At 43.6% G+C, this 13,229-nt stretch overlaps 1 protein-coding gene across 7 annotated transcripts in view; it reads right to left on the minus strand.

The window, feature by feature from the left end:
• The window catches only part of LOC137383789 (bile acid receptor-like), a 181,451-nt gene that overhangs the window by 29,670 nt on the left and 138,552 nt on the right, over positions 1-13,229 (minus strand). For all 7 annotated transcript variants that reach the window (XM_068056998.1, XM_068057000.1, XM_068056999.1 and 4 more), the window contains 3 exons: positions 7,625-7,987; positions 3,998-4,138; positions 704-843 (listed from right to left, as the gene is read on the minus strand). In XM_068056998.1, coding sequence (XP_067913099.1) covers positions 704-843; positions 3,998-4,138; positions 7,625-7,987 — 644 coding nt within the window. The remainder of the gene's footprint in view (positions 1-703; positions 844-3,997; positions 4,139-7,624; positions 7,988-13,229) is intronic.

A 13,229-nucleotide genomic window follows, 5' to 3' on the forward strand; every position in this document is an offset into this window, starting at 1 on the left:
AGAGGCTCTCTTGCTATTATCCATACTATAACAAAAAACCCAACTTACAGTAACATCAAAAAGGCTTTGTAGAAAGCATAATCTGCAACCAATGTACTTATTGCACATACATGCAGTTCTGACTGTCAATCTCATTCTTTCCACCACAGTGCTTCCCCTTTCTAACAGTGACTGGCATTTGTAAATAGTTACCTTGTCTGGTGCTTCACTAAGAGATTCCCAAAGGCAGCAGGTGACAATTGTATTTCGCAGTCAAGCAGATGGATCTTAGGAGACCAGGGCTAACCTTTGTATTCATGGCTGTTTGCCACATTTATTTACCTCCTCAGAGTAAAGGAGCTACTTGGGTATGAAGCTCTCAGCATCTGTTAACTGTTTTTGATCACCACTTCAAGCTTTTGGCAAAGTGTGCCAAACAACTATGGCATAATAAAGGAATATGTGCAAGAGGGTAATGACTGTGCACAATGCTTGAACAATCTCTTTCAGAGATCTTAGTTTTTTCGTTTTGTGCAATAGCTGTTGGGCCCCAGGAGCAATGTGAGGAGTGTGCCCATGGATGAGAAAAATGATGCACAACACTTCTGGCTCCCCTCCCGCCACAAGAAAAAATATATTACCATGACGTCTTTTAAAATAAGGAATGTCATTAAAAACATGTACACAGCGAGATTGTACTCATACTAAACCCACATTGTTTTACCTTCCCAGCCTTGGTTGTAGATGAAACCTGTTTGCTGTCAACTCCATCTTCTTCCATCTTTATGCTGCAGAAAAGGTCCATGACTTGTTTGGTGTTTTTCCGCAGACGTTTAGATTTACACTGGATTTCTGTCAGCAAACCTGAAAGAATTTAATTGATACTATTTAATGCCCTACAATGTTGCTCCTGGATAAAAGGAAAAGGGTTAGTCATCAAGACTAAAGCACTTTCAGTCTGCATTCTCTTCTGAACAGCCAGCCTGCATCTGTCCAAGTTACCATGATGCCTGTGCCACATTGGTGAGCTCTTAGTATATCTTTCACCTGTTTGCTACTGGTAGGAGCAAGGTAGTTCTGACCCTTCTGTTTCTTTAGGACTCCAATATGCGCTAATAAGAAGCAGCAGGCCCCATCTTTCAGCCCTGGCAGTGAATAAATGCTAGGCACTCCGAAGCCTGGCTTCTTCTCTTCCTTACACACCAGCACTTCTCTAGTTTACTGAAGGGATGAAAACACCATGGTCGCCCTGCCGGCTATTGGATAGAGGGTAACACAGAATATCTCACGTGGAAATTTTGTTTGCATTTCCACTTGCTGGCATTCACTCATATCCTATCCAACAAGCATCGCAGAACCCTCCCCAGTTCTTTTAAAAACACATTGCCTTTGTTTCCTCCCAGATAATTCTTTCTCCTTTTTTTAGGTCTTCTTTTTCACCCAATTCCTTCTTTCTTCCTTACATTTTCCTCTTTCCTCATATTTTCCTTCCTTCTCTTCAACTGCTCTTCTTTTGTGTTGTATCTTTACCTTCTCTCCTGGTTCACTATCTTTTTGCTTCCTGAATCCCTTCTGCATTTTTCTTTCTCTCTTTTCCCCCCATCCCAACAATCCTATTTCCTCTTTCCCTCCCCAGCCTTGGATCATCTATCTTATTTTTCTTGGCATCTTTCTACTTCTCCCATTCCCTAGTTTGAGGCTTGCTGGCTTCTTTAAGCCCCCTTCTAACTCGTCTTTCAACTCCTGAAGATGAAAGTCTTTATCTTAAATGTTAAGGTTAAAATCAGTACAGAGGTGGAAATAAGCATTCTTTCTGATGGAGAGAATATGGAGTTGGAAGCTCAGCATGGAGTCGAATAGGATGCTAAAGTTGGGAATAGTCTGCGTCAGTCTGAGACATTGGACATGGTGTAGGATGGAGTCAGTGGCAAGGGTATGGAATTTGTAGTGCAGCCAAAGACTAAGGCTTAAACCTTGCCATTGTTTAGCTAGAGTAAATTGTGCCTCATCCAAGACAAACAGTTTGACAAACATAGCCAGTAAAGTGGTCAACAGGGAGGTGGTGAAAAGATAGTTCTGGTGCTATCTGGATGATGTAGCCAAGGGAGAGCATTTATGAGGAACAGGAAAGGGCCAAGGATAGATCTTTGGGGTAAAAACAGAAAGTACTGGAAATACTCAGCAGTTCAGGCAGCATCTGTGTGACCTTTCATCAGACCTGAAATGTTAACTCTGCTTCTCTCTCAACAGATGCCGCCTGACCTGCTGAGTATTTCCAAGACTTTCTGTTTTTATTTCAGATTTCTGCAGGATTTTTCTTTTATTTTAGATCTTTGGGAGTCTTCCAAAGTGATGGTGCAGAGGATGTGGACAGAAGCCATTTGTAGAGATGTTCAGAAAGGTAAGAATAGAATCAAGCAAAAGTTGTCCACCAAGCTGGAGAACAGAGGAGATGTGTTGAAAGAGGATCGTGTGGACAATCATATCAATGCAGGAGGGAAATCGTCTACTAGGAGGAATAATGGCACCACAATCAAAGCCATAGGGAATGTTGTTTGTGACTTTAGTTTTCACCAGTAGGTGCTGAGGAAAGGGGCAGTAGTTTAAAAGGACAGAGGGATTAAGGGTGAATTTTATAAGGAGGGGTGGACTGAAAGGACGGGGACAGTGCCTAAGGAGAAGAATCATATGCAGAATCAGCTAACATGTAGGTCCAAAGGGAAGCTGAGTGGATAGTGGTTGACTGAGAATGGAATCAAAGGAGTCAGAGAGAAGCCTGACCAACTGAGAGCACGGGAGAGATGAAAGAGAAATAAGAGAGATGGGAGTACAGGACTAGGGTATGGGGAGCCCTGCAGAGAAATTTGGTTTAGTGGGCACAAAAGGAAGCAGAAGAGGCAGCTAAACATATATGGAGTGAGATTTAAACTTACCCATTCACTTGCACAGAGTTAAAATTGGGTGCATTGTCTTTATCTTGTGCTGATTGTTAGAAATCAGGCTGGAGGTAGCAGTAGAGAAGGGTTTTAGGAAATCAGTGGTAGTAGCGAAAAGAAGTCACAGGTTATCTTTGTTCTCCAGGATGATTTTAGGCTAGTAGATGGTTTTGGTATAGGACAATGAGGCCCAGTAGAGTTAATATAGTCTAATCGGGTCTTGTGATGGATGGCTCGGCCAGTTGTTCACCATATACACTCAGTTTAAACCCTTTTGAACTTGATGGAGAATAGATGGGGCTGTACCAAGAGGAATAACTGTAATAGGAGGCAGTGGCAGTTTTGTTGAAGACAAGGGCATCAACAGTGGTGGTGAGGAGGCAGTTGAGCAAATTAATGACTGCAGAGAATAGAGGGCCAAAGGCTAGGCAGTTGGAAATCCTATTTGCCAAAGCTGGACATGCTACACCTTTAGGTATCTCATTTTTCTGCCTCTTCCACCTCTTCTAAGACTTGCCAGGGGGAGAGGCTATGCTGGAGATGTCCACTTGCCAGTTAAATGGTCCATAACAGGAAAACCTGGTGATCATATATCTATAAGTGCAATGCACTTTGGCTGGTGCTGCTCATGTCTTCTAGAAACATAGGAACTGGATAGGCCATTAGGCTGATCTGTAACCTAACTCCACATACCCATCTTTGCCCCATATCCTTTAATACCTTCAGATAACAAAAATCTTCAATCTCAAATTTAAAATTAACAATTAACTGAGCATCAACTGCCATTTTCAGAAGAGAGTTTCAAACTCCTATCATCCTTTGCTTTAAAAGTGTTTCCGAGCTTCGCTTTTGAAAGACCAGGCTCTAATGTTTAGGATATAACCCTAGTCTTAGACTCCCTAACCAGCGGAAATAGTTTCTCTCTATCTGTCCTATCAGTTCCCCCTAATATCTTGAAAACTTTGATCAAATAAACCCTTAATCTTTTAAATTCCAATGGCTGCTGGTGAAGTGTCAGGAAAATCAGCTATAATAATTTTGTGAAGATTATCGACCTTTTTTGGTGAATATTAATTACTTACATTCTGCCAGCATTCCCACTGCCTTGCATTTCTTCAGTCGACATTCCTGACATTTCCTCCGCATGTACATATCCATTTCACAATTCCCACCAGTCTTACATTTATACACAGCATTCTTGGTGATACTCCGGCGGAAGAATCCTGGTTGGAAAATAGGAAAGTCTCAAATAAAGGGTTAAATAGGCATTTAAATATGCAAAATGTCCTTTTAAAAACTGATTCGTGGAATTAATTGTTCATTCTGTTTCTGCATCCCCCATATCTTAAGGAAAATCAGAGAACATAGTTGAAAGTTTCTGTAAGGTCATCCTTAATGACAAGGGAGGTGAATTTCATCTGTAAACAGCAGAGTGAAAACTTAGCCACTATCTGTAAATGCCAGACAAAAAATGGGAGCAGGAAGCATCATTGTAATATTAAAAATAGGTGGGTGGTATAATTTTATTTTGTTGGCTGCTTTCCAATGTGCATGCATGAAAGATCCTGGATATAATGGTCACCCATGTTTGTTAGGAGATCAACATTATCCAAATATTTGTTTAATGAACTTAGGAAGAAGATTCAGTAAGACCATTTCTGTACCATTTTTCTTTTATTCTCTGTTATTTCTTCGGCTGCTACATAGGTTCACATTAGCCTTTGTGAGAATTATTCTGTTTATTTTTTATCTTATAGCCACCATTTACTGTCAGCAATGGTTTCCCAATGTGAATGTGTCCTATCTGTATGTTGCTGTGGCTCAGTTGGTAGCATTCTTACCTCTACATCAGAAGGTTGTGGGTTCAAGTTGTGCTTTAGAACTTGAGCATGAAAATCAATGCTAACACTCCTGTACTGCATTGTCAGTAGGTGCTATCTTTCAGATAAAATGTTAAATTGAGGCCCCATCTGCCCTCTTAGGCAGACATAAAAGATCCCATAACACTGTCTTGAAGAAGAGCAGCTGATTTATCCCCAGTGTCCTGGCTAATATTCATCCCTTAACCAACATCACAAATTAGATTGCTGTTTGTGGGAGCTTGATGTGCACAAATTGGCTGCTGGGTTTCCTACATTACAACAGTGACTACACTTTAAATTTACTTTGTTGGCTGTAAAGTGCTTTTGGACATCTTTAGGTTTTGAAAGGAGCGATATAAATGCAAGTATTTCTGCTTTTTAATGAAGAAAGAACAGGAAGACAATAGAAGGCTGCCAGATGGGTCAGGCTACAACATCAATATCCTGTGTCCACCTATGGTAATCTCACCCATGTCCAGAACAGAGGTACACATCCTCGCTGTATCAGCCGGTTGGCACTTGTGGAGACTCCAATTCCCAAGGGAGCTGTGATGCATGTAGCCAATGAACAAAACAGGTAGCACTGACTGCACACAGCAATCATATAAAACATCAAGCAGCACAAATATAACATGCTGCCTACAAAGCAATGGCCAGGCAAACCATGATCTCTCCGCCCATTTTAGGGGTTATCCAATTTAACCCCCTAGATATTCCAGTTTCCTCAGTAACATCAGTAGTAAAGATTCAGCACGAAATTTGTGCAAAATCAGCGTATAAAATTGCGATGGAGGGTGGGGGGTAGAGTGCCCGTCACCTTCCCGACAGTTTCCAATTTAGCCTGGGGTGAGGAAGGCTGAGGATGGTCTTCTCGCTACAGGCCAATTGAGGCCCTTAAGTGGCCAGTTAGTAGACACTTAAGGGCCTCTTCCCACCTTCGCCTCAATTTAATAGAAGGGGCCTGTCACCACGGGGCAATGCTGCCAGCCTCCTAGCAGGGTCAAGGAGGGATCCCTCCTTTGGGGGCAATCCAGGCACCCCCCCCGGAGTGACTGCCACCTCCCCCCACCCTCACTAACCCCACCCCACACCTCATCACCAGGGCCTGGCTGAATGGCCCCACTCATATCTCCAGGGGTCTCTGGACTCTTTTATACTGCTGTACAGGCAGCCGCCACTGCTTCCAGTGGCATTGCTGATACTGCAGAGCTGGCAGCCTTCCAATTGGCCGGCAGCTTTTGGAGGTGGGAGCTCATCTCTTAAAGGGACTGAGTTCCAGATGGCGGGCAGTTAATTGTCTACCCACCATGAAATCACACCAGGAGTCCAACAGAGGGTACGAGGTGGTGTCTCCCCCCCACATTTCAGCCCGCTGCCAGGACTCCCATCTTCAACACAAAATTTAGTCCAATAATGTCAGGATCTGTAGCCTCTTCAAACCAATAGTTACAGTGATGTTATCAGTACACACTGTTTAAACAAACATATTTTAAAAGCTGACCAAATAAATGGATGAAGAATCATAAGTATTAAACATAATTTTCTGTGTGTATTTAATTTTTAAAATGAGTCTTGGTGATGAGACTCCCTCTTTAAAGTTAGGTAAGCTGAAACCATCTGCAGCAATAACTTACCTTTGTTGGTCTGTAGGACTTTTTTATTTTATTTATTCATTTTATAAATTATATTTATTGGATGCATTGTTTGTTAATTCAATTATCTTGTGTCATATGTACACAAATACATGAACTGAACCTCAAGTACACAAGTTTAGGTATACACACATCAACAGGAATTTATACAAATACCCACAGATAAAAGAACATGTATGCATCTATCTAGATATACTGTTTGCACACATCTACAGAAACAGTTGTCCACAAAAACACATGCATGACATACTCCAGGGGCATACAAACACTCATGTACATGTACATAGGTGTGCACACATACTTTACAGTGATAATTTTTTGCCTCTGATTAAATTACAAAATTATTGTCCAAAAACGTCAAGTACTTATTGTGTTTGGTAATTCACAACTGGTGAGAATCAAGAGGAAAAGTGGAAAAGTAGTTATATAATGTTCAGTTCCAGCATGAAGAAATGGATTGGTAACAGAGTGAAAAAATATTGTTTTCCTGTTGTAAAATAGAACCATAGAGAAATTACAGCACAGAAGGAGGCCATTCAGCCTGTCGTGTCTGTGCCGGCCAAAAAAACTAGCCACCCAATCTAATCCCACCTTCCAGCACCTGGTCCTTGCCGGTTACAGCACTTCAAGTGCATGTCCAGGTATCTTTTAAATGAACTGAGGGTTTCTGCCTCCACCACCATTCCAGGCAGTGAATTCCAGACACCCACCACCCTCTGGGTGAAAAAATGTTTGCTCATGTCCCCTCTAATCCTTCTACCAATCACCTTAAATCTGTGTGCCCTGGTAATTGACCTCTCTGATAGGGGAAACAGGTCCTTCCTGTCTACTCTATCTAGGCCCTCATATTGTTGACTTTTAAATTACACTCCAGATACGAAAGGACTGTGTTTCTGGGCTGTTCCTTTAATAGCTGTTACAGTTATAAAGTATTATTAAGTATTTGAAACAGTGTAATTAAATTGTAAAACATTTTTATTATGTATGGCTTAATATATCGTTATAGCTGAAATTCTTCAAATTTTATCGCTTTCAGTGAGATAACAGAAGTCTTCGTCTCATTTCTACATGCAGTTGGACACACTTACACAGGTGAAAGATTCATTGCAGCGGTGAATACAAACTTTATACCTCATTAATGATGAGTGAAGAACGATGAAGATAAAGCATTGCGCTATAAAAAAGGCATTCTTACCTTTGCATCCTTCACAGGTTAGTGCATTATAGTGATACCCTGAAGCTTTGTCTCCACACACCACACAAAGCTCTTCCTCACCCTTTATTCGCAAAGATGAATGGTTGAGTCTAGGTCTTTTTATCACAGGTATTCCTCCATCAGCATCACTGGGGCCCAGGTACTGTGGTTTGCTTATCTCATATGAGCTAGATGAATAATGTCCTTCTGGTGAATACTGTGGGTAGTAATTGTGGGCAGAATAGTGTGTTTGTGACTGTGGTGTCGCCATTGGAGAGAATTGCATGCTGGGATACTGGCTGTATGGAGTCATCTGAAGATCTGGGTCTTGAAGTGGATAGCTGATCTGATCTGTCAGAACCTCTGGATTTAAAACAAACAAGAAATTACTGTTTAGCAATAAACCATAACATAAACCTACTAATATTTCCAACGAATTTATTCAACTATCCTTAACTTGAAGGAATTCATCTTTAACTCAGTTGAAACGTTGCAGTAATGTAAAGTTTTTCGATTGTTTACTTTTTGGTGTACTCCTGAATATTAAAACAGCAGGCTGCTGTTATAATAGACCATGTCTAGTGTTAATTCTGTATTATATTGTGCTGGTGCAGAAAGAGCATCCCCTCATTTCCATTCCCTCATTTCCATTTCCCACATTAGTAATGATGGGAAATGCATAGTGGTATTGTTACTGGACAAGTAATCCAGAGGCTTGAACCAATAGTCTGAAACAAGAGTTCAAACCCATTCAACTGAATAAGAATAAAACCAGACGAACCATACAGCACCTACCTAGGCACCGGAAACGATAAAGGCATACCCTGCAGTTGATCCTGCAAAGTCCTTCTCACTAACATCCAGGAACTTGTGCCAAAATTAGGAGAGCTGTCCCACAGACTAGTCAAACAACAGCCTGACATGGTTATACTCACTGGATCATGCCATTGTCGCAGACTCCTCTGGGTGGGGGACTTCAATGTCCATCACCAAGAGCGGCTCGGTAGTACCACAGCTGGCTGAGTCCTGAAGGACATAACTGCCAGGCTGGGCCTGCAACAGGTAGTCAGAGAACCAACAGGATGGAAAAACCAACTTGACCTCGTCCTCACCAATCTACCTGTTGCAGATGGATCTGTCCATACAGTATTGGTAGGTGACCCCTACACCGCACTTGTGGAGACAAAATCCTGCCTTCACACTGACGACACCATTGTTTGTGTTGTGTGGCACTACCACCGTGCTAAATGGGATAGATTCAGAACAGATCTAGCTGTTCAAAACTGGGCATCCATGAGGCACTATGGGCCATCAGCAGCAGCAGAATTGTATTCAGTCACAATTTGAAACCTCACGGCCCAGCATATCCCTCACTTTGCCATTGCCATCAAGACAAGGGGCCAACCCGAGTTCAATGAGGGGTGCAGGAGAGCATGCCAGGAGCAGCAGCAGGCACAACATAGGACAACATGCATGCTAAACAGCAGATGCATTATGCTTTAGACAGAGCTAAGCCATTCCACAACCAACGAATTAGATTAAAATAATAGATTAAATCTCTGCAGTCCTGCCACACTCTGTCGTGAATGGTGGTGGACAATTAGACAACTAACCAGAAGAGGAGACTCCACAAACATCCCCATCATCATTGATGGAAGAGCCCAGCACATCTGTGCAAAAAATAAGGCAGAAGAATTTGCAACCATTTCAGCCAGAAGTGCCGAGTGAATGATCCATCTCAGCTTTCTCCTGAGGACCCCAGCATCACAGATGCCAGTCCTCAGCTAATTTGATTCACTCCACTTGATATCAGGAAATGGCGGAAGGAACTGGATACATCCTGGCTATAGTACTGAAGACATCTGCTCCGGAACTAGCCACATACTGGACTGAGTTTAAAAGGCCCCCGATGTTGGGGGTCGTGGCAGGGGGTCCCAGAAAATACTTCCAGGAGAGGCCTGCCACAGGCCTCGATGCTGGGAAGGCCCTGCCACATTTTACCAGCAGCAGCGAGGCCCAGGGGTGCGCCCCCTCACCTCTCCCACCCCCACTGCCGCTCGGCAATGGAGCCTTCATTTAAATATTTAAATAAATTTAAATACATGCAATACATACCTTGTCCCGATGATCGTCCCATGACGATATTCTGGCCGATGACTGGAACTCCCATCCTGTTTGGAGATCTGAGGCATGACACTGGTGGGGAGGGGGGAGGAGTGAATTTTTCAGGGTGGGGGGAGATGAAAAAACCAACACGATTGGTTGCAAGGATGGTGGGAAGGGGTTGAGGGTCAAAGGGAATAAAGTTTGGGGCAGAAATGTCATGAGTGAAAACTTACTTTTTTTGAGGTAATAGGACAAATAATAAACGGATTATTCATTGGGGGGAGGACGGTGGGAGGGGGGATTGGAAGTGTGAGTATAATTTTATTTTAATTTGTTGCCAAACCAGTCCATTTAAAAATTAAAATGATCTGTCAGGGCTTGAAGCCTTTTAAAAATGGCGCTGGTGCCTGCACAGTGGCGCTGGACGCTGTTACTGGGGACGAAGCACCCACCCCCTTGACATCTTCAGGGGCAGGCGGTCCGCCCCCTCCACGTTAATGAGCTGCCACGTGAAATATCGCAGCCGCTCCGCTGTGCATGTCTCTCGCGCGTGGTGCGCACTTTTTGAAGCTTGCCAGTGAGAACAGTGGCGAGCTAATAAAATTCAGCCCACTGTTCCATTACAGCTACAATGCTGGCATCTACCCAACAATGTGAAAAATGACCCAGGTATGTCCTGTCCACAAAAAGCAGGGCAAATCCAATTCAGTCAATTATTAAATTGTCAGTCTACTCTCAAACATCAGCAAAGTGATGGAAAGTAACGTTGAGAAGCGACACTTGCTTGTGGTTGTTGGAGGCCAATCATCTCAGGCTCAGGACATCATTGCAGGAGTTCCTCAGGGTAGTGTCCGAGGACCAACCATCCTCAGCTGCTTCATCAATGACCTTCCCTCCATCATAAGGTCAGAAGTGGGGATGTTCGCTGATGATGGCACAGTGTTCAGCACCATTGACAACTCCTCAGATACTGAAGTTGTCGATGTCCACATGCAGTAAGTTCTGGACAACATTCAGGCTTGGGCTGATAAGTGGCAAGTAACATTCATGCCACCCAAGTGCCAGGCAATGACCATCTCCAACAAGAGAGAATCTAACCATCTCCCCTTGACATTCAATGGCATTGCCATTACTGAATCGCCCACCACCAACATCCTGGGCGTTACCATTGATCAGAAACTTAACTGGACCAGCCATATAAATACTGTGGCAACAAGAGCAGGTCAAAGGCTGAGAATTCACCTCCTGACTACCCAAAGCCTGTCCACCAACTACAAGGCACAAGTCAGGAGTGTAATGGAATACTGTCTACTTGCCTGGATGAATTTGGCTCCAAAACACTAAAGAAGCTTGACAGCATCCCAGGACAAAGCAGCCTGTTTGATCGGCACCCCATCCACCACCTTAAACATTCACTCCCTCCACCACCACGCATCGTGCCTGCAGCAGTCGCAACAAGTTAGATGATTTAAAGACACAAATAGTGGTAAATGGGGATGATCTCATTTCCATTATGAAAATATGGCTACAGGGTGACCAAGACTGGGAACTGAATATTCAAAAATATTCAACATTTAGGAACAAAGAACAAAGAACAGTACAGCATAGGAACAGGCCATTCGACCCTCCAAGCCTGCGCCGATCTTGATGCCTGCCTAAACTAAAACCTTCTGCACTTCCAGGGTCCGTATCCCTCTATTCCCATCCTATTCATGCATTTGTCAAGATGCCTCTGAAATGTCTCTATGGTACCTGCTTCCACCACCTCCCCCAGCAGCAAGTTCCAGGCACTCACCACCCTCTGTGTAAAGAACTTGCCCCGCACATCCCCTCTAACCTTTGCCCCTCTCACCTTAAAACTATGTCCCCTAGTAACTGACTCTTCCACCCTGGGAAAAAGCTTCTGACTATCCACTCTGTCCATGCCACTTATAACTTTGTAAACCTTGATCATGTCGCCCCTCCACCTCCGTCGTTCCAGTGAAAACAATCCGAGTTTATCCAACCTCTCCTCATAGCTAATGCCCTCCAGATCAGGCAACATCCTTGTAAACCTCTTCTGTACCCTCTCCAAAGCCTCCACGTCCTTCTGGTAGTGTGGCGACCAGAATTGCACGCAATATTCTAAGTGTGGCCTAACTAAAGTTCTGTACAGCTGCAGCACGACTTGCCTATTTTTATACTCTATGCCCCGACCGATGAAGGCAAGCATGCCGTATGCCTTCTTGACTACCTTATCCACCTGCGTTGCCAGTTTCAGTGACCTGTGGACCTGTACGCCCAGATCTCTCTGCCTGTCAATACTCCTAAGGGTTCTGCCATTTACTGTATACTTCCCACCTGCATTAGACCTTCCAAAATGCATTACCTCACATTTGTCCGAATTAAACTCCATCTGCCATTTCTCCGCCCAAGTCTCCAACCGATCTATATCCTGCTGTATCCTCTGACAATTCTCATCATTGTCCGCAACTCCACCAACCTTTGTGTCGTCCGCAAACTTACTAATCAGACCAGCTACATTTTCCTCCAAATCATTTATACATACTACAAACAGCAAAGGTCCCAGCACTGATCCCTGCGGAACACCACTAGTCACATCCCTCCATTCAGAAAAGCACCCTTCCACTCCTACCCTCTGTCTTCTATGACCGAGCCAGTTCTGTATCCATCTTGCCAGCTCCCCTCTGATCCCATGTGACTTCACCTTTTGGATCAGTCTGCCATGAGGGACCTTGTCAAAGGCTTTACTGAAGTCCATATAGATAACATCCACTGCCCTTCCTTCATCAATCATCTTTGTCACTTCCTCAAAAAACTCAATCAAATTAGTGAGACATGACCTCCCCTTCAAAAAACCATGCTGCCTCTCGCTAATAAGTTAGTTTGTTTCCAAATGGGAGTAAATCCTGTCCTGAAGAATCCTCTCGAACAATTTCCCTACCACTGACCTAAGGCTCACCGGCCTATAATTTCCTGGATTACCCTTCTTAAACAAAGGAACAACATTGGCTATTCTCCAGTCCTCTGGGACCTCACCTGTAGCCAATGAGGAGACAAAGATTTCTGTCAAGGCCCCAGCAATTTCTTCCCTTGCCTCCCTCAGTATTCTGGGGTAGATCCCATCAGGCCCTGGGGACTTATCTACCTTAATGCTTTGCAAGACACCCAACACCTCCTCCTTTTTGATAATTAGATGACTGAGACTATCGACACTCCCTTACCTAAGCTCATCATCCACCAAGTCCTTCTCCTTGGTGAATACTGATGCAAAGTACTCATTTAGTACCTCGCCCATTTCCTCTGGCTCCACACATAGATTCCCTTCTCTGTCCTTGAGTGGGCCAACCCTTTCCCTGGTTACCTTCTTGCTCTTTATATACATATAAAAAGCCTTGGGATTTTCCTTAATCCTGTTTGCCAATGACTTCTCATAACCCCTTTTAGCCCTCCTGACTCCTTGCTTAAGTTCCTTCCTACTGTCTTTATATTCCTCAAG

The sequence above is a fragment of the Heterodontus francisci genome, chromosome 25, assembly GCF_036365525.1.
Source record: "Heterodontus francisci isolate sHetFra1 chromosome 25, sHetFra1.hap1, whole genome shotgun sequence".
Taxonomy (NCBI): domain Eukaryota; kingdom Metazoa; phylum Chordata; class Chondrichthyes; order Heterodontiformes; family Heterodontidae; genus Heterodontus; species Heterodontus francisci.